Source organism: Neurospora tetrasperma (genome assembly GCF_000213175.1).
Source record: "Neurospora tetrasperma FGSC 2508 unplaced genomic scaffold NEUTE1scaffold_3, whole genome shotgun sequence".
In the NCBI taxonomy this organism is placed as follows: Eukaryota; Fungi; Ascomycota; class Sordariomycetes; order Sordariales; family Sordariaceae; genus Neurospora; species Neurospora tetrasperma.
The window spans coordinates 822,653-846,195 of NW_009799101.1; the positions used below are offsets into that span (position 1 = coordinate 822,653).

Genomic DNA, 23,543 nt, shown 5'->3' on the forward strand with positions numbered 1-23,543 from the left:
GGGAGGAGGAGGGGNGGGGGGGGTGGCGACAAGTATGAGACTGTGAAAGATGTGACGCAGAGCTCCTGGAGCAGTGTCAGATACGGAAAAGCAGTGATTCAGCAATGGAGGGGCAGTGGGTAGGCAGGACCGAGCGGGACTTCCTCCATAGAAGCACCCTAATGTTGGACAAGGTGACTGGCACCGCTTGGTGAATGGTGTTTCGGTTCCTGGGAACGCTGGCATCCGTCAGTGCCTCAAGTCGGCGTACCGTCCCTGTGGCTACCGAGAGCCTTCCAATGGGCGATTGTGGTTTGTACTCGACAACAAAGGCCAGATGTTGTTGCTTGGTACTCCATTGACATCATGGTAAACTCGGCACAGGACGACCTTCTCCTTGATATAAGGCATCTACTTCTTGCCAAAGTAAGCCTCCAGGAGGCTTGTTTCCCCGATAACACCGCCTTCCACAAGCTCGCAGAGTTTTTTATGGTTGGGCGCTTCCAAGCCAAGATATTCCGCCATCTGTACCAACCAGCCGTTGAACTCTCGAACTTCGGTTTGTTTCCCAGCCATAACATCCTGACACATGGAGCTCCTGTTGTCTTTCACCTTTTCTCCAACTCGTTGCAGCATTGCGTTAAGCCGCACAGCCGAGAAACGCTCTACGAGAGCTTCCTTGCTCAAGTCGGCGTCCGGGGCCGAGTCAGCACCAGAGAGAATATCTTTGCTACTCGGGTGTTGAGCCAAAGCCTGGAGTATTTGACTGGCCTCATCTACCAAAATGTCCATGAGCTTCTTCAGCTCAGGTGCTGGCTGGTCAAAAAGATGACCGTTCATGCAACGGATGACAGCTGTCAAGGGGTTGATAAGTGAGTTGATGATGAGCTTTTCCAGTTGAAGAACCCAGAGTGCATTCCGTGGCACTTTACGAGCCTCCAGCTCGGGCGCCCTCCCAATTTGTTCCATGAGGTAGTCTGCTGCGTGTGCCGTGTTTGGGTTGGGCAACACCAAGCCCATGGCGATATCAGCGGGAGCGGCATGAACACTCTTGAAGGTACCCAGAGAAAACACGCCGTGGGTCGTCACACAGACCAGCCAGTTCGGGTGTTGTCTAGGCGGGAAGCGATGCTCACTATATATGGCGCCGTAAGGCGGCCACAACTTGTTCATGCCATTCTGAACAAACCCCACAGTTGAGTTCCCATCGAGATAGCGCCGCAGTCTGTCTACCTGAGGCAGAGCGTCTGGAGCCTTGGTGGCGACCAAAAGGTTAGCGATCTTGTGCCCGTCACAGACCTCCCTCACAGGCCCATGTGTTGGTGCTTCCTCTGTCCACCACTCTACGTCGAAAGATGACATTTTTTCGGTAACGCCGTGTCGTGTCAGCTCAATACCCGGCTCGGAAACCCAGTGCTCTAACAAACTTTTCCGGTGAAGGACGAGTGTCACCGGGACTTCTTCACCCAGTTTTCCCAAGGAGTTGGCATAGAGCCTACCGAGGTTACCAATGCCAAGAATAAAGATGCGTCTTTGAAGATCCTTTGGCGTTGCCGACTGGAATTGTCCATTGTTTCGGCTATTTGGTAGGTTTTCGGGAGTCCAGGCATAGAGCTTGGGCGCAGCTGAAATACTTTGAGTGATGTTGTGAAGCCATGGTGGTAGTGTCACACCGTTCTTAGGGACTGATTGTGCGAGTAGGCGTGTTGTCGTCGACGTGTTTGTGACGAATCGAACCATAACAGCTAAAAGCACCTGATTAGAGCGAGGAATATGGGTCTTTTAGGGATTCTCGTGGTGGTAGAGAAGAAATGGAACTAAAGTTTGAGAGCAGAAGGAAAAGAAGATGAAAAGGATTCAGCTAAACTCATGTGATAGCATAAGGGAACCGGAAAAGAGAAATCGAAGCAGAGGAGATGCTCGCAATGAATGACAAAGTATATGCTACGCCTTTGTAACCTACATACCGTGAGCCTGAGTGGAAACAGAGCAAGCACTACGAGCCCCTGAGTCCGCGCTATGTTTTGTTGACTTGGTCGAACATCGATGCAATGCGCGCAGTCGCGATATCGGAATGCTTAGTAATCACTTTGCCCAGGTCACATGACGACGTGTCGGTACAAGTACGTCGCCAAAAGCAGAGGATCTCCAACGCTTCCGCGAACCCTGAACTTGCAATGCGTCATCGGGGGCCAGGGTTGAATATTGTTGCGCCTGCCACTTGCGCAAGTAATGCCTATCACACGCAGCAAAAGCGGGCGCAAAAAGCAGAGAACAGGCAACAGCACTGCAGCTTCGATCTGTAAACTGCGGCTTCTGACTTTTCATCGCAACAATCCATCATTTCAGTTCGTTTGCCTCCAGTTTGGAAGGCTCCGCTACGATCCGTCGCTTCTCTTATGCCACTCGTTTGATTCCGCCTGAAGTTGTACTACTTCCACCAGAAAGAGCTCACCTACCCTAGTATTCATCCCGTCCATTGCAATATTTGACCACACTGTCCATCGTCCCTCGCTTCTTTGTCACCTGGAACCAGCCAAGATTTTCAGCCAACGCCGAGATCTTAGACTAGACAGTCGACAATTACAAGCGCTATACCTGTTTGCCATTCCTCCCTCCATTTTGCTTGCTCTAGTCAATGGCATTGCATTCTTTCTTCCATCATGGACCCTGATACAACTCAATTATCCAAAACAACCGAGGCCTTGCCCGAGTCGACGCCCAGTGTCGAACACACAGAAGCAATGACACTCGACAACAAAAACTCCACCGCTGATACACCAAGTGCGCCAAATGCTGACGAGCTCGACGAAGAGGCTGCGCTCAAGAATCTCACTGAAAATGTTCGAGACCAAGACGATTTGGAACGTGATATCACCCTACAAGCCAGCCGTGCCTTGATCGAAGCCGAAGACAAGAGAGATCAGAAACGCATCGAAAAGGCCGAGGCCACTCGTGCGAGACTCGAAAACCAGAAGAAAACACAGCAACAGAAACTGCGGCCTGGCATCACCAATCCAACTGCACGATTACGCATACAACAGGAGATAGCGCGAATTGATGCCGAAATCGAACTTTGCGACAAAGACATTGCCGATTTCCGTGCCCGCATCGAACAGCGCAACCAGCAGGGCGAGACGGGTACACTGGCCCCGGCCACCGGCAAAATACTCCCTAACGAGACCCAACGAGAATATCTCATCCGAACGGGCAAGATCACGCCGTTTGCCAAATTTGGTGGACCCAGACCTGCCGAGGTTGAAGGTGAACTCGCCAACGCCATTGTCGATGCAGAAGACGAGGCTGTCGCTGAAGAGCTGGAAGAAAAGGAAAACGACGGCCCTCGATCCCATCAAAATCTTCGTCTCCCTGGCTTTGCCGACGAAAATGAGGTCGCTACCGTAGCTGTCGCAGACGAATTTTCTCTACGTTCTCGAAAGAGGCGTAGGGTCCAGCCGCCGCCCGAATCCGACGATGAGTTTGTGCCGGGAGAGTCTGGATCTGAAGCGGCTTCTCCTGAGGCCGACGCATCCGACGATTACGATGATTATGAAATGGCGGGCAGCACACTCAAGAAGCGGAAGAAAGCAGTCAGAGAAGCCGATGGTGATGACAAGGTCGATCTGATCGGGATCGATGATGGCAACGAAAAAGTCTATCAAGCAAGATTGAAAGGCTGGGTAACGCGCAGGAGCAATGCACGACGGGCTCGTCAGCAGAGGCTCGGCCAGCCAATTGATAAGGATGATGATGGGACAGAGGAATGGTTCAAGCCAGCGCCTGACCAGCCTGACCACCAGTTCGAAAACGGGCTGAAATTGCCAGGTGACATTTACCCAGCTCTCTTCGACTATCAGAAGACCAGCGTACAGTGGCTAGCTGAGCTGTACGCGCAGCAAGTTGGAGGTATAGTTGGAGATGAGATGGGTTTAGGAAAGACTGGTATGTTCTCTCCGATGTCCCCCCTGGGAATCCACGGAACGTTGCTGACGAGATGTAGTGCAACTGATTTCCTTCGTGGCTGCGTTACACTACAGTCAAAAGCTCGACAAACCCGTCATTGTTGTAGCCCCGGCAACAGTTTTGCGTCAATGGGTAAACGAGTTTCACCGCTGGTGGCCACCACTTCGAGTATCCATCCTTCACTCGTCTGGCAGTGGCATGCTCAATGTCCGCAACGAAGGAGCGCTTGATGACAGAGAGGATGACTACGGCAAGAGAAAGCCTAAAAAGTCCAGCCAGGCTGCAAAGAAAATCGTCGATCGCGTTGTTAAGCATGGCCATGTGCTGGTGACAACTTATGCCGGTTTGCAGACGTACGGCGATATATTGATCCCGGTCGACTGGGGCTATGCTGTTCTGGACGAAGGACATAAAATCCGAAATCCAAACACAGCAATCACCATTTACTGCAAGGAACTTCGGACGCCCAACCGTGTGATTCTTTCCGGCACGCCAATGCAGAACAACTTGACAGAGCTATGGTCTCTCTTTGATTTCATCTACCCCATGCGTCTCGGCACCTTGGTTGCCTTTCGAAATCAGTTCGAGATCCCGATCAAACTTGGCGGTTATGCCAACGCAACCAATCTTCAGATCATGACTGCTCAGAAATGTGCAGAGACGTTGAAAGAGACTATCAGCCCCTACCTACTTCAGCGGCTCAAAGTAGACGTGGCTGCCGATTTACCCAAGAAAAGCGAACAGGTCCTATTTTGTAAGCTGTCCAAGCCCCAGCGCGAGGCGTACGAGCTATTCCTCAAGTCGGATGACATGACTGCCATTCTCAACAGGACGCGCCAGTCCCTCTACGGTATTGATATCTTGCGTAAAATATGTAATCATCCCGATTTGCTTGATCCGCGGCTCAAAGATGATCCCTCTTACAAGTGGGGCAGTACCAGCAAGTCGGGGAAAATGGCAGTGGTGAAGTCATTACTTCCCATGTGGAAACGTCTAGGCCATAAAACGCTGTTGTTCTGCCAGGGTACTCAAATGCTGGACATCATCGAGGCATTTGTGAGGCGCCAGGATGGCATCAACTACCTACGTATGGATGGCAAGACGCCCGTCAAAGATCGGCAGACGCTTGTCGACCAGTTCAACAATGACCCGGACTTACATCTCTTCCTTTTAACCACCAAAGTGGGCGGACTTGGCACCAACCTGACGGGAGCTAACCGGGTCATCATCTTTGACCCAGACTGGAACCCATCAACCGATGTCCAGGCCAGAGAACGTGCATGGCGGTTGGGACAAAAGAAGGAAGTCACTATTTACCGGCTTATGACAGCTGGAACCATCGAAGAAAAAATCTACCACCGCCAGATCTTCAAGCAGTTCCTGTCAAACAAGGTATTGAAGGACCCGAAGCAGCAGACCTCATTCAATTTAAATGACCTTCATGACCTGTTCAGTCTAAGCTCGTATGAAGACGGGAAGACCGAGACAGCAGAGCTATTTAAGGGCAGTGAAGTCAAACGCCTGCCTTCAGGACCCACGGAGATAGTCTTGCCTGGTAACGACACGCCAGTTCTCCGGGCCCCTGGAGCCAGCAAACCAGTGGAAGTCAAGGACGAATCCACAAGTGAGGACGAGACAAGCAACCTCCGTCATCTTGAAGGAGTTGCAGGATTGGAAACATTCAACGACGATGGACCGGCCCCTGCACCGAACGAGGAGGACCGTCTGATGGAGGGTATCTTTGCACGTTCCATTCACAGCGCTCTGGAACACGACGAGATCATGAACGGCAAAAAGCCAACGGTCAAGGCAGACCGCAGAATTCTCCAAGCAGAGGCGGACCGAGTTGCTGCTCAAGCGGCCTTGGCTCTCCGCCGTGCGGGTGAGGAAGCCAGAAATGTGCCCATCGGCACGGTCACTTGGACGGGCGAGTACGGCGAAGCTGGTCGTCCGGCGCCCCGTCATGAACGCGGAGGTTCCAGCTCAGTAGGTGTTCGCGGTGCAGCAGGCGGTGCGGGTCCGTCGAGAGCGTCGAGACCGGCGACACCGTCTGATAACAGAAACCTGAAAGCAGAGGACTTTGAAAGAATGATTCCGGCGTTCATTAAACGACATGGTGGCAGGGTCCCATCGAAGTCGCTCGTCGACCACTTCAATCACTATTGCACGGGAGCGAGACAGGCAGATATGTTCAAGGTTGCTTTGGAGAAGGTGGCCAAGTTAGAGAAGAAGGGGTCGAGCATGCGTGGCATTTGGACTGTTCGTCCGGAGTATCAGTGATGTTCTTTCGGACAATGCACGGATAAGGTTCACAATGGCAGCCAGAGGTATAAGGGCGGTTTTGATCTCGAACTTGCCAAGACGGACTGGAATCCTGAACTACATCAATGGATTTGTACAATATTTAGATGGTGGTCTGGAGAAGATTATGGAGGACATCATTGGGGTATGTATGCCTGGGAGCTTACACCACCTTGGAAGAGAATGGATGGTTTATCGCGTCGCCTTTTCGTTGCGTTTATGATACCAACGTTTGTAGCTTTTTTTTTTTTAAAAATAGATAAAAGAAAACAGAAACCAAGCGTCGACTTTAATCATGGCCAGTCTTGCCTGCTTAATCAATCGCTTAAATAAATGGTTGTAAAGATTTGGTAACCAACAGACTAAGGTGCTCTTCACGCTCCAGTACTAACAGCGACAATTCGCTGCCTTTATCAAACGCACAAACCTCAACTTGAACATGATATCGAGCACATCTGACAGCGATGTGCAAGCCCAAGAGACTGGAGCCGGAGCCGGACTGAGACTCGGCAATGTTGTCACTTCGGATGCAGTTTCCAATGCCGGCAATGTAACCGATCGGGCGCCACCACCGCTCTTACCAGGAGACTATACAGTGTACAACCGACTGGCCGAGCAGATGGACTACTTTGTCTGTGCTCATCCTTTCCTGCACCCTATTCCTCGATATCAAATGAAAGCACAATCACTTTCGCTCGATGTGCAATACGCTCGACACAGCTTGTACCTGTGACAACGGTAGTCAAGGCACAGCAGCACTGACTGAGCGACAACCCATAGAATACGGGCTCCGTCTCACTCGGTACCTAGAAGCTCACCAATCCATCAAAGAAGACTTGCATGGTCTCCTTATAACAAAGCAAATGCTTCAATTCCGAGCTGCCATCAAGGCCCGTGATCGTCAACGTCATCGTCATCATCATCATCAGCATCAGCATCATAAGCGAAACGGAAGAAGAGTATCAGGGGGCCGAAGGAGGACATGGAAGAAGCAGCAAACCGTGAATTAACCCAACAACACCGTACCATCCACTTGGGCATGGAGCAGTTCGAAAAGGACCTGAAGAATTGCAGGAGCTAAGAGGAAGCGTTTAACCTGCCGGTGCTGAAGCATTTGGATCAGGAGGTGGAGGAGTTGGAGCTGAGAGAAGAAGATGAGTAAGTTTTGGAGTTTGGAGGAGACGAAGAGATTGTTGTTGTCCGAAAGAAACCAAGAGGGCAGGTCAGGGAAGGGGTTTGAAGGTTGTGACTGTAGTGATCGAGAAATGTTTCAGGACATGGAAGTGGTGGTTTGTGTTGAGAGTGTGGCTGATGGTGGTGGACTAGACCAGGCGGTGGTGATGGATTTATTGCCACTCTTTGTGTACATCCTGGTCGGCTGCGGAATGGACTGGAAGTTGCTGCTCCCTAAGTCTTCAGATGGGAGATGGATGGCGATATGAGGTCTAAGTACGGCTGTGTAGAAACATGCTAGCATCAAGCATGACATGTATGTGAACAGGCAACTGCTATAGCATGTGGTCAAAAACACAGATTCTCTCTTCCGTTCCCTGACAGGTGAACGACGACGGATGATTGCCCAACAACCGCGACGCGCAGCAAAGACTGCCAAGCACAATCCACCAGTGAAGCAAGAACCCTTCTGGCAAAGCGGAGTCGGTGAACCAGGTGACGCCAGTTCAAACAAAGTGGACTTCTGCCTGATTAGTAAGGCCACACATGCCTTATCGGCGCTTTATCTTTGCCTATCTGTGCTTGTCAACAGTGAAAGAATGCAAGCCCGCCAAGTGTTGCCAGTCGGGTCCAGTTTTTTTTTTTTTTTTTGGTGCCAGACCGGCCCTACATGCCCGGTAGTCTGGGGGACAGGTATGGCAATGGTCCCCTCAAATCCGCCTTCGCTGTAACGACCTGACTACAGTGAAAGGGAAGGGAAGAAAAAAAAATATTTTTCTGGGGCACTTGCACGCAAGGGACGCGTTGCGCCTTCCGCCTCCAACAAAAGGAAAGACTTTTTCTTCCCGCTTGGAGGCGAGTCGGGTCTGGCACAGGATCCGCATCTCACATCCACTAGCACTGCACAGCGGAACCCACCAATCCTCCATCGACATCTCCCTTTGGTCAGGTTCTTTTCCCATACTAACCTTACGTGACGGGTCCTTGTCCAGTGCCCCCAGAGTTTTTTTCGTTTCGACTTCCGTCCAGAAAAACTTGCACTTCACCCTTCGCAGCAGCCCTTTTCTTCCTTCCTTCCACCCACCCTCCATCTCCAATATCCCTTCCCGCCTACTTCTCGCGATTCTGCAAGATTCTTCATCTGCGATCCTTCTCTAACCAGTCGGATTGCTTACTTGTAACCACTTCACGCGTGTCGTTTGGTTCTTGTCTCTAGACGTCTGTCTTTTCCGACGTCTTCTTTTCCCGACAATCGATACCCTTGCGCCTCTAGGCCTTGTTTGCTCGTCGTTTCGGTCTACCCTTCAGCAACCCCAATAACAACCGATCTTCAATCGTCAACCTTTTCTTAAACAACCAGCAAACATGTCCGGATCTTACGGCGGCGGCGGCTACGGTGGCCGCGGTGGCGGTGGTGGTGGTGGATATTCTAACGGGTACGATCGCAATGGCGGCGGCTACTCTAACAATCACTCCTCACACGGGTATGATGTTTTAGCGCGAACCTGCTCATTTCCTTTCTCTCTCTCTCTCTCTGCATTTCAAGATCAAATCGCTAACATCTGGTTCAACAGTGGCTCGAATGGCTACGGAGGCGGCGGCGGAGGATATGGCGGCGGTGGTGGTGGCTACGGAGGCGGCGGCGGCGGTGACAGGATGTCTGCTCTCGGTGCCGGTTTGCAGAAGCAGAACTGGGACATGAGCGCTCTTCCCAAGTTCGAGAAGTCCTTCTACCAAGAGCATCCTAGCGTCGCCAACCGTTCTCCTGCTGAGGTCGACAAGTTCCGCGCAGACCACTCCATTGCCATCTTCGGTAACAACGTTCCCAAGCCTGTCGAGACCTTCGACGAGGCTGGTTTCCCTCGTTACGTTATGGACGAGGTCAAGGCTCAGGGTTTCCCTGCTCCTACCGCCATTCAGTCGCAGGGCTGGCCCATGGCTCTTTCTGGTCGCGATGTCGTCGGTATTGCCGAGACCGGTTCCGGAAAGACGCTCACCTACTGCCTTCCCGCCATCGTTCACATCAACGCTCAACCTCTCCTCGCTCCCGGCGACGGTCCTATCGTCCTTATCCTCGCCCCTACCCGCGAGTTGGCTGTCCAGATTCAGCAAGAAATCTCCAAGTTCGGCAAGTCGTCCCGCATTCGCAACACCTGCGTCTACGGTGGTGTCCCCAAGGGTCCCCAGATTCGCGATCTTTCCAGGGGAGTCGAGGTCTGTATCGCCACTCCCGGCCGTTTGATCGATATGCTTGAGTCTGGCAAGACCAACCTCCGTCGTGTCACCTACCTTGTCCTCGACGAGGCTGATCGCATGTTGGACATGGGTTTCGAGCCCCAAATTCGCAAGATCATTGGTCAGATTCGCCCTGATCGTCAGACTCTCATGTGGTCCGCTACCTGGCCCAAGGAGGTCCGCAACTTGGCCGCCGACTTCTTGACCGACTTCATCCAGGTCAACATCGGTTCCATGGATTTGGCTGCCAACCACCGCATCACCCAGATCGTCGAGGTTGTTTCCGAGTCCGAGAAGCGTGATCGCATGATCAAGCATCTTGAGAAGATTATGGAGGGCCGCGAGAACCAGAACAAGATCCTCATCTTCACCGGCACCAAGCGTGTCGCTGACGACATCACCCGCTTCCTCCGCCAGGACGGCTGGCCCGCTCTTTCCATCCACGGCGACAAGCAACAGAACGAGCGTGACTGGGTTTTGGACCAGTTCAAGACTGGCAAGAGCCCTATCATGGTTGCCACCGACGTGGCTTCTCGTGGTATCGGTATGTATCCATCTTACCCCTCCGCCCTGCCCAAACCCCTCCCCCCCCCTTCTTCTCTCCCCCATCTCAGGCGACTTCCAGCATACGTATGTGCTTGTGCTTTACTCTTATGTCTAGGGGCTCTCTTGATTGCGCGAACTTGCCTGACCTTGTGTCGACTCGGTCTATCTGAGTGGAGTCTTGGGTTCGTGACGTAGCAGAAACAGTGGACTATGCTACGCCCGCGTGATTCTTCAATTGTACCTTTTTATCCCAGTTGTGGTACAAGCGAGGAGTAGGCATTTCTTGATTCCCGTCAAGCTTGTCTCCAAGATTCCCAAGGGGATTTGCATGCATGGCCCAAGGATCTCTGGAACCTTGGATCCCAACCCGGCATATTTTTCGCAATGGACAGCCCACCTGCCAAGGAGAGAAGTACTACCAGAGGATCACAGAACATAACTAGATATTCGTGTTCTCCGTCCGTTCTGGAATGTCGTTATTCCAAACCCTGCTATTGCTAACCACGCTCCTTCAAATAAGATGTGCGCAACATTACTCACGTGCTCAACTATGACTACCCCAACAACTCCGAGGATTACATCCATCGTATTGGCCGAACTGGTCGTGCTGGTGCGAAGGGCACTGCCATTACTTTCTTCACCACTGACAGTAAGTGTCACCTGAATCTGCCCATTCTTAGCCGAACGAAATGCTAATGTTATTCCTCCACAGACTCCAAGCAGGCTCGTGAGCTCGTCGGTGTCCTTCAAGAAGCTAAGCAGCAGATTGACCCTAGACTTGCCGAGATGGCTCGCTACAGTGGTGGTGGAGGTGGCCGCTTCGGTGGCTATCGCGGCCGTGGCGGCGGTGGATGGCGCGGTGGTAAGTCATTTTCACGCAGGTGAATTTGGCAGTCCCAATCCTAATAACCCTCATTAGGCCGTGGCGGCGGTGGTGGCGGCGGCTCCGTCGGTGGTGCTAATGCCCTTCCGCTTAACAACCGCCGGTGGTAAAGCACCACTTGAAGCGAAACAGCACATATCGATTGACCTTCCTGGTCCAATCCATTGTCGCCATGGTCATTCCACACGACGAATGGCCCATTACAGCGACAATCTCGACCTCGAACATGATCACGGCGTTTTAGTAGAGGATACGGTCTAGAGGTTGGTTTATTGCTTTCAGACGCTCACTGGTGTCTGTTTTCACCTTGACGCCTAGGTGGTATGGGTGTGGCTTTGTTCTTTTTTTCTCGTATTCCCTTATTGTCATGCTTTGCGGGTTACTATTTTCACTGAGGTCAGCCGGGGTTCCAAAATTTTCCTTTATTTTTCCGGAAAGTCTCATCTACAGGTCATGTTGCACCACCACTGCACTTGCAGATCATCAAACCGTCCAGGTCAAGATGGCCGGGTTTTATACCCTTCACCATATCTCGTCATGCCATTGCTCTGTCAAGGCATTATGTGACTTATGACGACGGCTTATCAGTCGAGGTGTGAACAAGAGATTTCAACTCTCTTGTTTCCCTAACAGGACGGGCGCAGGAATCTCGCCTCTCATCCTCGTTGATTAGTGATGATCTTACCGCAGACTTGTGGTAGCAGTCGATAGGTACTATCCTCAGCTTTTTGTGTTGTACATTAGGAAGAGGATCCTTTTCAAAGCATCACGGCTTGAAAGATTTTTGAAGGATCTGTCTAGTCACCAAGAGAGTCAGAGATAAACACGCGCTTTGTTTGCGCCCTTGGGCGCTGCAAGACTACTGCTCACCAGCTGGGTGGGATGTTACGGTAATTGTCACCGAGAGAGGGTAGTAGAAATGAACTGGGTAGGTCTCAAAGAAAGATACCCTTTATGCTTAGATGGGAAAGAACATTTACGCTAGAGGTCTCTGTCCTAGCTCGCTCTCTATGTGATTGAGGTTGAATGTTTTGAGGTCTACGCTCAAGTAGATGTCTCGCTCAAGTGTACCTGTGACGATGGCTCAGAAATCTAGGGTAATTCAACGATTTGATTCTGGAATTTTTTCGATGAAGCTGTAGGTTTCACGTCGATGAGTCCTCTCTACGAAGTTGTCCTTCACTTCCATACAGAATATCAATATGAACATCTCCCTGATATATGTGTCTCGTAACATTCGGTTTAAATGCTCTGTACTTTATGTTCGCAGAGTATTTTCGGTTCTACTCTCTCACTATGAGGTACTGATTGACTATAGAGAAGCCGTTTGGCACAATTTGTGCTGCGTTTCAAGGTTAGTATGAATTGTGTGCTTTGATAGGTTAGTCTTGTGATTAGGTCAGAAAAAGGAGCAACCTTCCAACCAGGGACTTGCGGGTTTCAGCGTCACGACTACTATAGCGTTATGATTCCGGTGTTGATTTTGGTAAATGGCCATCAGGTCATCATATGGGTTCGAGTGTCTGCTGAGGTCCGATCGTCAAGTGATTAATGATAGTGAGGAAGGAGCGATTCGAGGTAAGGAGAGAACGACTTGAGGTATGCATGTTGTGAAGAGGCTAACGAGTGGCAGGTGCGATAGATGTGAGTTTTAGCAGCACGTTCAGTTTCTATGAACCTCTTCCTGAATCATTCGCGTGAATATGTCTTGCTTGCGCTTGTCGAACTTCAAGCCAGCGATTTTCCTCCGCCTCAAGTCCTAGACGAATGAAAGTTGGCTGTAGAGCACTCAAACAAGGGTAACCGGCCCCCACCGTTTGCTGTCCAGGACCTCTCGGTCTCCATCTTCGAATGTATGAAGATCTTTAAGATGGCAAGCAAAAGCTGGACCGATGACTCTGTACTTGCCACTGACCCCCTGCTTCCGCATTATCATGGGCTGACCGACACCATCTATCAGGTATATCTCATCTCCCTTCTCTATCCCGCTCGGTCCTTTTCCAACAAATCCGTCATTCGAAACAAACAAGCTGGTAGTGCCGGCAAAACCACGGCAGATATAATCAGTAAATCTGCGCGCTTGAAACTCCCGCTCTGACAGCGCCAATTCAACCAACTCATGCCTAGAGGCATCATCATAGCCAGGTGAGGTCAGAATCTTGTGCCATCGCCTGAAGTCCTCTTCACACCAATCTGCTGGCGATGACTGACTGGATGGGCACAGCGTCAGAGATATCGAGAACGAGCTGTACTCGCACCGGGGCGTTTGTCGTGCGTATAACTCGACGAGCTCTCGCCGCCACTCGTCAATAGCAGTGAGGGAGCCACGCCATACGGGCTCAACGCTATTGACCCGTTCTTCGCGTCCGATAGGCTGTGAAGTGTAGCTTAATTCTCCAATGAAGAATCCCTTGACGACGATCTCGGTTTCCGAATTCCACTTCACCAAGTCAAAAGAGTCTGGCCTTGACGGATCTTCGATGCGGCTGTAGATAGCATCATCTTTCACCCAATGTAGCTTCTCTGATCCCCAGCCCGGAACCCAGCTCGGTGCTCCTTGCAGTGCTGACCCTTTTACGTCCGATAGAAGGGCGATACACGATGGTTCCCGTTTTACCAACTCGATGTATAGCTCGTGGTACACCTTCCCCAGCGGTTTTGTGTAATCAGGCTGTGGAAGCGAGATACCCAGTCGCTTCAGCACACCATGCGTGGCAAAGGATTTGTCGTGGGCCTTTTGGGCCTTACGGTCCCTAAGGACGCGGATGATTGCAACCAGACCGTTGGCCGCATCGACGTCGGACTGCGCATGTGTCCCTACAGTAGGATAGCCCATGGTAAAAGAGAGGTAACCAAGGAATGGGATAAGATTGGTGCCAATAAGGAATGTTGCAAACATGGAAGTAAAGAAATATAATCTTTTTGCGGAGGCATCAACCAATAAAAAGCTACGTATAGCCGTTATTGCGATGGCAACGAAAACTGTTAGGAGTCCGACGTATGGGAGTAGAATCACGGGTCTAACTTGATTCCAAATTCTCCCGATGTTGAATTGGCCTTCGTATTTCTTGACGGAGAAACAGTTTGCATAGCTTCCGCTCTGTAAGCTGTTGCCGTTCTGCTCTGTGCCATTCAGCTTGGGCACGCTGCGAAAAGCTCGTCCATTCCAGCTCGTGGGACGAGAAACCGTTCTCCAGACGTGGAAAAGGTTCGACCATCGCTGTGAAACAGCTGATATTGTCATAGACTCGTCAACATGACTTATCAAATCGCGGCCAGTTTGGAAGTCTTTCGAAATAGCCCAGCCCTTGAAAAGCTGGTACCGCACCTCAATGGATTTAGTGAGCCCGATTCTGCTGCCCCAGCTGCTACCTGTGCTTGGAAACGACGGTCTTATTCGATCAAGGCAGTCGAGCCCCTGCTGGAGTTGCGCCCAACCGATCGTCTCCTCTCCACAGACAATGATGGGATTGCTCGCCAGCACAATCTCCTGGAACGTCCACACTCGCTCCATCCACTCGCTATCCAGCAAGAAATCGATATCTCCGGACGCGAGCAAACCGCCCTTCTGAGGTCTGCCAAGGGCACATGCTTCGAGAAACGATAGAACGGGGTGCCAGTAGGTCCGCAAGAAAACCCAGACCATGCTCTTGGCCAGTTGCATCTTGTAGTACGCCACCGACCTCGGACCGCGGGCGGCGTACATGCCTTTTTCAATCCATGGCACCCCAACAAGCGCAATCCTGAGTTTTGCCGCTCTCTCCAAACCCCTTACGGCCCTGGCGGTCCTCTCGTTCCCTTTCCCCAGCCACACCCACACCGTCCTCGCCCACGTGTACACCTCAGCCATTAACCCAATTTGCCCGGCTTTCTCCGTGTCATCAGCCTGGTTGATGCAGATGGCATCAATCCAAATAGTAAGCGGGAGAGTTGTCCTACTCCGCACCAGACCTCCCGCATAATGCCGTTTTCGAAGAGCGAGAAGTGCATCGCGGCCGTTCTTAGTAATGGGTATGTCACAATAGCCATTGCAACGGATGGTGTCCACGATAGGAGAAGAGTAAGAACCCCAGGTGTATGAAAGGGCGGTAAAGGCGGGGAGGTCGGATAGATGGACTACGCGGAGGGTACCCCGGAGAGGAGCGTCTGGGTTCTTTCTTGGGTGGGGTGGATCGATGTCCAAAACGCGAACGGAGGGGTTGGAAGGGTCTAGGCGGAGGTGGGAGTATAGTTGTTGAGGGGTCAATTGGATTTGAGGAGTCTCATCTTGGATTTCGTTGGAGTGATTCTCGTCGTTCATGGCCAAGAGACTGATACGGCCGTTGTCGGGAATTCTTATGGCAGCAGAATTCGGCGTCACGGTTTCTTGCAATTTGTCGAACAACGTCTTGATGGCTTCCATCTTTGAATTGTTTCATTTGGCGTGAATGATGACCTCTCTGAACTCGTCACCGTCAACTCGAAATAAAGCTTCAATATATAATCAAGGCCACAGTAAGGCTGTATATAGGTCTAGCGAGTTGGTTGGTCAGGAGGCAAAGTTGCAGGGGCAGTCATTAATGCACCGCCGCAACTCCGCCTCCCACAAATGAATACTCAAACAGGCGCATTGTGACTAGCTGGTAAGCAGTGACGACTTCTCTTACGGAATTAAGAAAGAGTCTTTTAGACTTTGAAGACGTTCATAGATCAAGTGAGGTGCCGATCTCACTGCCACTCGAAAATCCTCAACTGTCAGGCTATGGAACTTCTTACCAGCAATGAAATCTGAACAAGTGACCTAGGACCCACTGAGACGCTGCTCATCATTAGATAGTCCTTCCCATAACGCTTTCAGACATCCACGCTTTGTAAATTTGTGGATTTTTTGACTTGGGCGGTGGTAAACAATCCACAGGACTTTGTTCTTGTGTCACCAAGACGGTGGCGTAGCGCCATCACAGTTGGTGTGTGCTGATCCTGTTTCCTTTAGGCTTTCTTCATGTCGGGTGCCTCTGGTTCATCAGACAGCCATCGATCAATAAAGTCCGAAGTTACTCAGAACTTGAGCGCCTTGCCACCCTGCTTGGGATAAGCAGAGGTTATCGGCTGCATATCAACCGCCACAGAAACATCAGGAGTGCCAAACTCCGCTGCCTCTTCAGTGATAGCGATGCCTTTGAGAAAGGTAATCGGCTCGGAACTCAAGGACTTCATTACTTTTTCATCTTGCCCCGCGACTGAAATTGGCGTCAGAGGTCTTGGACCTCTTCCAAATTCGCACTGAGAACGGTGCCGTCTAGGACTCGGCTTTCTCGGCAACGCCCGATTGCTGAAAAACATGATCTCGTCCATGTTGGGTCGGGGAAGAGGTGTAGTGCATGCCTCGACGTATACCTTACTCTTCAGGGTTTGAATTGGGCTAGGATTGTACTCCTCTTCGAACTGCATAGGGATCTGATATTCGTCCGAAAATTCAGGACAAGGCCTGGCCAATGTGCTCTCTGTTCCCCTTTGACGCTCAGAAACTGGCAAATCGGTCACCGAGGAGATGGCCATGTTTCTCATTGCGGGACTGACTTTCAGTGAAGCTGGGCTATGGAATAGTTAGATGGGATACTCATTAACAGTGGGAGAGGCCAGATACAAACCTGCGCCCATTGCAGACGAGATAACGGGTATCGAAAGTAGGGAGTGTCTCGGATTCATTGATGCCATCTTCCGGGGTGTTTCGGGGTGTCGGTGGAGGAGTCCACGGAGGTCGAACATGGAGAAAATCGTTCGCAAATGAACCGTTCGCGTACGCAAAGTCGAACGTATCCGTTGAGGAACCAACCATACATTGTGAATGGGGATGCGTGCCAGGCGGACTCAAGCGGCACGGTAATACCGGAGTGATCATGTTCCCGGCGTCAGAGGAACCATCATGCGCAGCCATCCCGAGGTACTGGTCAGCGATATCCAGGGCCTCATTGCTTTGTATAGAGAGCCAAGCGTTGGCCAAATGGTTTTCAGAGCGTTCAATGGGCTGTTTTAACTTGATGTTAGACAAGGAAACCGTGTAGGTGGGGCCGATATACAGCATACCATAGGAACAGGTCGGTAGCCAATGCTGCGCACAATTTCAGCCTTTGCGTAGGGCCTTGACTTTAACTTGCTAAAGCCATAGCCGACAGCCACGGTTGGTTGGATAGCGTCTTCGACCACCGAATCGATGTTGATACGATTTTTTTCGGTGGCGCTAGGGCAGCAATTGTGGCAGACAGTGAAGCTGCACTCTGTTTCACGGCTTGGCATCCACGGTTGGTCGTCGTCGGGGAATCTCTTTTTAGTATGCTTGTAGCGCGGGTGATCGAATTGGTGGCGTTCTTCTGCTATAGTATTCTTGACCTTTGATTGTGTGCGTACGTTAGTAAACCGAAGGCCTTTTGACGTGAACTCAAGCTGCACGCAGACGTACGTTCTCGCGCTGGCTCAGTATCTTCTGGATTTGAGACGGGGTGTAAGAAACCATCTGTTCGGGAGTAATCTCCCTGAGAAAGCTATAATCCTCGTGGCGGGCCTCTGGACCATGCTTTCCAAGAGTCATCTTCTCAGCGAACTTACAGCCAATGCCGTCAAAGGCCACAGGAATTCCATTGGCCTTTCTACCCATGATCAGGGCATCGCGATCGACGATACATCTGTAGACCCAACCGAAATCGCCCTTTCGCCTGCAAAGAGTACACTTGTCTCGCGTAGAGTAGAAGCGGGTCATGACAGAGTGAGAGCATCTGATTTGGAATCGGCGCTTCGAGAAACGCTGAGAATAGATGGCGAAATTGGACAAGGGAATGGCTAAAGGTGGAAACGCAAGAGTCGCGATTGGCAACGCCGGAAGCGGTTTTCCCATGTCGGGCGCCTCCATTGCGTCGACAATATGCCTTGGTGTTCGCGGACGGACAGGAAGCTGTCGCGGGAGGTCAGGGCCGGCCATAATGTCGGCAGGGAAGAGCGGTTGCTGGCACGGTCGCAGTCGTGAATACTGTCACTGTAGGAGCTTTCGTCAATAGATGGCGGTGGAGAAAGCTGCGATGATGTCTTTGGCCATGCCGAAGGAGAAGGATGAAGATCAGCGAAGACCAGCTCAACCAAGAATCCTCGCAACGATTACAGGACGATACCTGGGGAGGCGTCAATGGGCTAGTGTCGTTGTTGGACAAACGCTGTGAGCAGGCCGAAGACGAAGTGAGGCGATGGTGGTGCCCGCGTCGAGCATCTGCAAACCTTGAGGGCAGTAAAACCGGATGACAAGAATTGGATGCCCACATCCTGCACCAACATCAAGTTCTAGCCAGTGTTCTGTCGGCATCCTCCATTACATGCCAAAGTCGCTCCATCGACGCAGATGAGATCAACTTGAAATCCCGTCCTCCCAGATTTCCGAAAGACTGAACTGCATAAATGGACGGATGCATTGGTGGACACTTGCCAAAACTATCCAATTCATCGCGCCTTCCTTCAACCTTATCAAATTGTTCCAAGCCCGCTTTGGACGCAAGACGCACAGAAAACGAAAAAAAAAAAGTTACTGGGAAAAATCGTCAACCAAATCCCGCTCCAAACGGCTCATCTTCAGCCTGCAACACCCAGTAAATTGATCCCCTTGATCGACCCCCATTCGCAACATCCACAGTATCTGTATCACCATTCGAAAATAAGAAATCATCTCTCCCTTGACCGCGCGACACATCAACCTTACAGATTTCCCCTGATGGGATATCCATTATTACCCTCTGAGAAATGGCATGGCACTTGCCAGACGTCGAATCCCTCCACCATATCCCATCCTTCTCGCTCTTGGCTGCTAACGGCCTTTTCTCCAGATCATCTTCGGTTCTCGGTACCACTTGTCGATCCCATGACATGGGCTCTTGTCGTCGCATGTGTCGTCATACATGTGCTGACCTGTCCAACGGGGAAAAAAGGAAGCTGATACCCAATCTACCAATGCGGCTCAAAAGCATGTCATGCCTTCTTTTCCCTGGCTGCCCTACCATTTGCCGGCCTGGACTCAGGGGAACATGACACTTTCCGATCTGTGGAGAACCGCGAGCCAACAGGGACAAAAGCATCGATGACGGCAGCAGATCCTGGCCCCGGCGAGCCCAGCGCCCTAATGCCCAAAGAAGCAGCAAAGAAAGTCGGAGGTCCAGTACAACCAATAAAACGCGCTCACGGCCGGCCGGCGATGGAAGGCTGCATCGTGGACCAGCACTCGCAGAGAATGCAAGGAACACTAGGACAGGGATGTCACTCAGGCGAACGCTAGCGAACACTGGGGGCGGGTCGATGATCTGTGCGGCCCCGGTCTGTTTCTCTTCTGGGTTGGGAAACGAAATGGTACCTCGGCCGGTTGGGTAAAAACACCAATCACGTCGGGACTGGACCCCGGCAGGCCTAGATTTCAGGTCCCCACAACAAACCTGTGCAGCTGCGATGGACCTCTGAGAGCTCGAGCTCGGGCAGCTCAGCGCTCCAGTCCCTGTTTTGGAAGCCACCCTGGGGAGCCACGGGGGTTTGATATTGGGAGCGACACGGCGGCGATCTGGCAAACGCAGAGAGCCCTCGCAAGTCGCAAGCCCTCAGCTCCTGGTCAGCTCCTGGGCCGGGGACCTGGGCGCAAGCTGGGGCTGGTCAGCTCCTGTTTACCAGCCTCCTCGTAAAGGCCTTCAAGACTCGCAATTTGCTATTTCCCCTTCCCTCGAACCACCCCCCGGATCGCGCCAGTTGCCAAACCCTGACCCTCTTTCACTCTTTTTTGCTTGCGCTTCTAGCGGTTCCAATCGACGTCGACTCGTGCTGTTCTGCTGTCCTCTCCACCTGTCGCTGCGTACATCCCATCGTCGGTGAGTTTGCTGTTCTTTTCTTGATGCTCACAGAGAAGCCCTTTGGAACCCGAACAGAAGGAGTCCCAAACAGTCGGTGACGGGCCCGGACGGCGCGGGCTAGGGGCCTGACGGGGCGTCATTGCGGAGCATTGGCAACTCGCATTATCCACTCCGAACGGCCCCCCAAAAGCCCCAACCTCCAGCGAAAGCTCCCAGCTTCCCCGGCCGGATGCCCCGTAATCACGGAGAGAAACCCGTCGCAACCGCTCCGGGCGCGACCGTCGCATCACGGCGATTTTGTCCGCGCCCGCCGATTCACACTAACGTTCTCCCTTTGTTATCGGTGCCTGCCCGTACCGTACCGGTACCGCTACCATATACCCGTGCGCCCCCGCTGACCACTGCCCTTCCTCCGCAGGCTTGACGCATCCCAATTATTAGATGTCGATTTGACCGCCGCTACCTTCCTCTCGCCATGTCGGTAAAAGAACACCACAGCACTGTTGGTGCCATCGCCGAGGCTGTCGCCGAAGCTGCCCACGGTGACTTGCCCGGTACCAAGGGCCACCATCCCATCTCGGCCGTCATTGGTACTGCCATCACCGGCGGCAGGCAAAATGCCGGCACTAAGGGCTATTTGACTGTACGTCATCCCGTCACTCCCTCTTCCACATGCGCGTCCTAGATGCGCTCATACGGCAACACCATGAAGTCGAACAGGTACAGGGGAAGGCCGTCATAAAGGATTGAAAGCATCATGGTAATGGATACTGACCTCATCGTTCACCTCAGGCCTACCTCAAGCAGCTGGAGACCAACCCCCTCCGTACCAAGATGCTCACTGCCGGTACCCTGGCAGGTAGCCAAGAATTGCTCGCATCATGGCTCGCCAAGGATCGCAACAAGAATGGCAACTACTTCACGGCCCGCGTCCCCAAGATGGCCACCTACGGCGCCCTTGTTAGCGCTCCCTTGGGCCATTTCCTCATCTGGATCCTTCAGAAGATGTTCCAGAACCGCAAGAGCTTGAGGGCCAAGATCCTCCAGATTCTTGTCAGCAACTTGATTGTGCGTCAACGTCCCCTGACCCTTATGCCTTGAGCGTGGTTAACCCTATCTTCTTTCATGTCCAGGTTGCCCCGATTCAAAACTCGGTATATCTTGTTGCCATGGCCATTATCGCCGGCGCCAAGACATGGAAGCAAGTCCAAGCGACCGTACGTGTCGGCTTCTGGAAGGTCATGAAGGTCAGCTGGCTCTCATCGCCCCTCTGCCTGGCCTTTGCCCAGAAGTTCTTGCCCGAAGCCGCCTGGATGCCCTTCTTCAACCTTGTTTCCTTCTTCATCGGTACCTATATCAACTACATTACCAAGAAGAAGCGCCTCGCGGCTTTGCGCAGGAAGCACTTTGGCGACGGTGCTCACGGCGACCATAGACATGATCGTGAGCGGGAGCGTGATCGTGAGCGTGAGCGCCATAGCAGCCCCCCTCACGGCCACGGCCCTTCCCACGGCGGCCGTCCCATCAACCCTACTCTCGGCAGCCATCACGGAGGTGGTCCCGTCCCGCCTCCTCAAGACTACCCTTCTCTCGGCCAGAACCCCCGTTACTAAGCATAAATGCTTTATCGGGCCAGCTCAAGTTACGGTGATGGACATCGAGTTCGAGCTGCGGATGGATCGTGACTGCTATGTGAACACACTGCCCCGGGATTACCCCTGATATATGATACCAATTATGAGAGTGGGGTCCTCGTTGAACCAACATCCGCGCCAGTCCGCCAGGTAGGCCCACCACAAGAAGACAGGTACAACCCAGCCACACACATAAAGCGACACTAATACAACGGATCTCCTGACGAAACGATTATGTGTAGATGAAGATACATTGGGGTTGTACATTGGAGAGAGGAGAATTAAGGAAGAAACGAGATCTTTTGAACACTGGCTTCTTTGACATCTTTTTTTTGCAAGGCGCGGGAAAAAGCCGGAGCAAGTTGGATGCTGCGTGTGAATGAATGTATTATCTCTGTTATTACGTGTGCTTATTTGACGATGGATACCTGAATGTGTCACTGAGATGTCCGCGTTTACTGTTTGTGAACTCCTGCTCTGATTTCCATTCTCGGTCCCTAGACTACATGTTCTAGTTCTCGGTGATTGGGAAGGGGAATGGAATGATGAAATGACATTACCCTCGATACAGGTACCACCCGCTCTTCTCGCTTTCAGCGGAAAATGAAATCTGTTCCAGCACTTGGAATAGACTGCACGACTCCAACCGAGCCTAGTCACATCATAGTCCAGCCAGGCTCGTACGTATCCCATGACAGCACCTTCCTCCAGCATCCAAACATTTGCCTAAAGCTTTCCGGCTGACGCCCAGGATTGCCTGATGAACATGCAAGATGTGAAGTGCCTATTTTGCCACGGGCTGCTTTTTGTGCCTTTCCTTCCATTCCCTCCACCTGACAGTCGGCACGGGCTGCGAGACATGGTTGGAGCGTTCCGGAGAATGCGGTGAACTTGGGTGCTTTCCCAATTACCACGGCGCGCGACAGTGCCCGGTCATCGCTGATCCACGTGAAGACACTGCTATCTTGGGACCAGCAACTCAGTGCGTGCCTATCGGGAGAACCCATAGCGACGTTGTGGCCAATCTCATGCCGATGTTGTCTTCACACCGTCGCCGCTCAGTCAAACCCTTCTAATGGAAGATCACCTTCGAGCATAAACCCAGGACTCCAATACTCCCACTCAATACCCTGCTTGTCAACCCAAAGCATACCCTCGCCCACAAGATCCTCCAACGCCGTTTGCGCTCGTGCTCTCGTCCATCGCAGGTTATCCATCAACATTGACACGCTGACGTATCCCAACACCTGGGCTGCTTCTAGCACGGCGCTCTGATCCGTGTTTAGTTCCTTGGGCACAGAGCGAATATACTGCTTGCTCCCAACCTTGATAACCGAATAAGCCGACCCAAGAGGCTTAAGTGTCCCTACGGCGCGAAGAATATCATCTCTGTTAATCGTGTCAGCCTCTCCATTCATTCGTTGATCCACCCACCGACACACTCTTAGAAGGTCCAAGAAAACAAATAAAAAAAAGCCAAAAGAAAAAAAACAGAAGGATAAACCTACTCAGTAACCCCCTGAACCCCCATCCCCTCTACCCGTCCCTTCACCACCCTCTCCCTCACCATCCCCACCTCAATCAGCCCTCCGTTCTCCCCTCTCGTCTCCCCACAGACCTCCACCACCCTCACCGCCAGCTCAAAATAAAAGTCATTCACCGTCCGCCCCAGCAACTGCGCCCACATACTATCCCCTTTCCCCTTGCTGTCGCCATGTCCACTACTAGCCAAAAGCGGATCCACCCCGATAGCCGCGCACATGCGCGCAAACTGTGCCCGGAAAGTAGGGTTGGACTTGATGTCTTTGGCGTGCGTGGCGGCGAATTGCTGTAACAGGGAGCGGAAGACGGAGAGTTGGGTCTCGAGAGCCGAGGCTTGCGAGGAGCGCAAGGCGGAGCCGTGCGTGGCGTATTGTGCGGAGGTGAGGCGGGAGCGGTCAAAGGCTGCGAGGCCGACTGCTTTGTTTTTGCGGTGGGACA

The 23,543-nt window shown here is 52.1% G+C and overlaps 7 protein-coding genes across 7 annotated transcripts in view; 3 read left to right on the forward strand and 4 right to left on the reverse strand.

Moving 5' to 3' along the window:
• Window positions 1–390: 390 nt before the first annotated feature.
• On the reverse strand, window positions 391–1,719 carry NEUTE1DRAFT_146015 (uncharacterized protein; the record flags this gene model as incomplete). Its single annotated transcript, XM_009852220.1, has 1 exon — window positions 391–1,719. One exon carries the CDS (start codon window positions 1,717–1,719, stop codon window positions 391–393), a length of 1,329 nt encoding a protein of 442 aa, XP_009850522.1.
• A 923-nt stretch (window positions 1,720–2,642) lies between these two features.
• NEUTE1DRAFT_121828 (uncharacterized protein) lies at window positions 2,643–6,452 on the forward strand (the record flags this gene model as incomplete). Its single annotated transcript, XM_009852221.1, has 2 exons — window positions 2,643–3,921; window positions 4,049–6,452. 2 exons carry the CDS (start codon window positions 2,643–2,645, stop codon window positions 6,220–6,222), a joined length of 3,453 nt encoding a protein of 1,150 aa, XP_009850523.1.
• Window positions 6,453–8,519: 2,067 nt separating this feature from the next.
• Window positions 8,520–12,061, forward strand: NEUTE1DRAFT_62235 (ATP-dependent RNA helicase dbp-2; the record flags this gene model as incomplete). The annotated part of the gene is made up of 5 exons (XM_009852222.1): window positions 8,520–8,900; window positions 8,991–10,195; window positions 10,718–10,846; window positions 10,910–11,059; window positions 11,117–12,061. 5 exons carry the CDS (start codon window positions 8,782–8,784, stop codon window positions 11,188–11,190), a joined length of 1,677 nt encoding a protein of 558 aa, XP_009850524.1.
• Window positions 12,062–12,716: 655 nt separating this feature from the next.
• NEUTE1DRAFT_121830 (uncharacterized protein) lies at window positions 12,717–15,482 on the reverse strand (the record flags this gene model as incomplete). The annotated part of the gene is made up of 1 exon (XM_009852223.1): window positions 12,717–15,482. The coding sequence occupies one exon, from the start codon at window positions 15,480–15,482 to the stop codon at window positions 12,870–12,872; it is 2,613 nt and encodes an 870-aa protein (XP_009850525.1).
• Window positions 15,483–16,117: 635 nt separating this feature from the next.
• On the reverse strand, window positions 16,118–18,035 carry NEUTE1DRAFT_137232 (uncharacterized protein; the record flags this gene model as incomplete). The annotated part of the gene is made up of 4 exons (XM_009852224.1): window positions 16,118–16,655; window positions 16,711–17,087; window positions 17,147–17,449; window positions 17,520–18,035. 4 exons carry the CDS (start codon window positions 18,033–18,035, stop codon window positions 16,118–16,120), a joined length of 1,734 nt encoding a protein of 577 aa, XP_009850526.1.
• A 2,369-nt stretch (window positions 18,036–20,404) lies between these two features.
• NEUTE1DRAFT_41828 (uncharacterized protein) lies at window positions 20,405–21,542 on the forward strand (the record flags this gene model as incomplete). Its single annotated transcript, XM_009851971.1, has 3 exons — window positions 20,405–20,572; window positions 20,722–20,997; window positions 21,063–21,542. The coding sequence occupies 3 exons, from the start codon at window positions 20,405–20,407 to the stop codon at window positions 21,540–21,542; spliced, it is 924 nt and encodes a 307-aa protein (XP_009850273.1).
• Window positions 21,543–22,445: 903 nt separating this feature from the next.
• Window positions 22,446–23,543, reverse strand: part of NEUTE1DRAFT_121832 (uncharacterized protein) — a gene marked incomplete at both ends in the record, with an annotated part of 2,242 nt that continues 1,144 nt past the window's right edge. The window contains 2 exons of the mRNA XM_009852225.1: window positions 22,446–22,969; window positions 23,089–23,519. Of these exons, the coding sequence (XP_009850527.1) occupies window positions 22,622–22,969; window positions 23,089–23,519 (779 nt within the window). The remainder of the gene's footprint in view (window positions 22,970–23,088; window positions 23,520–23,543) is intronic.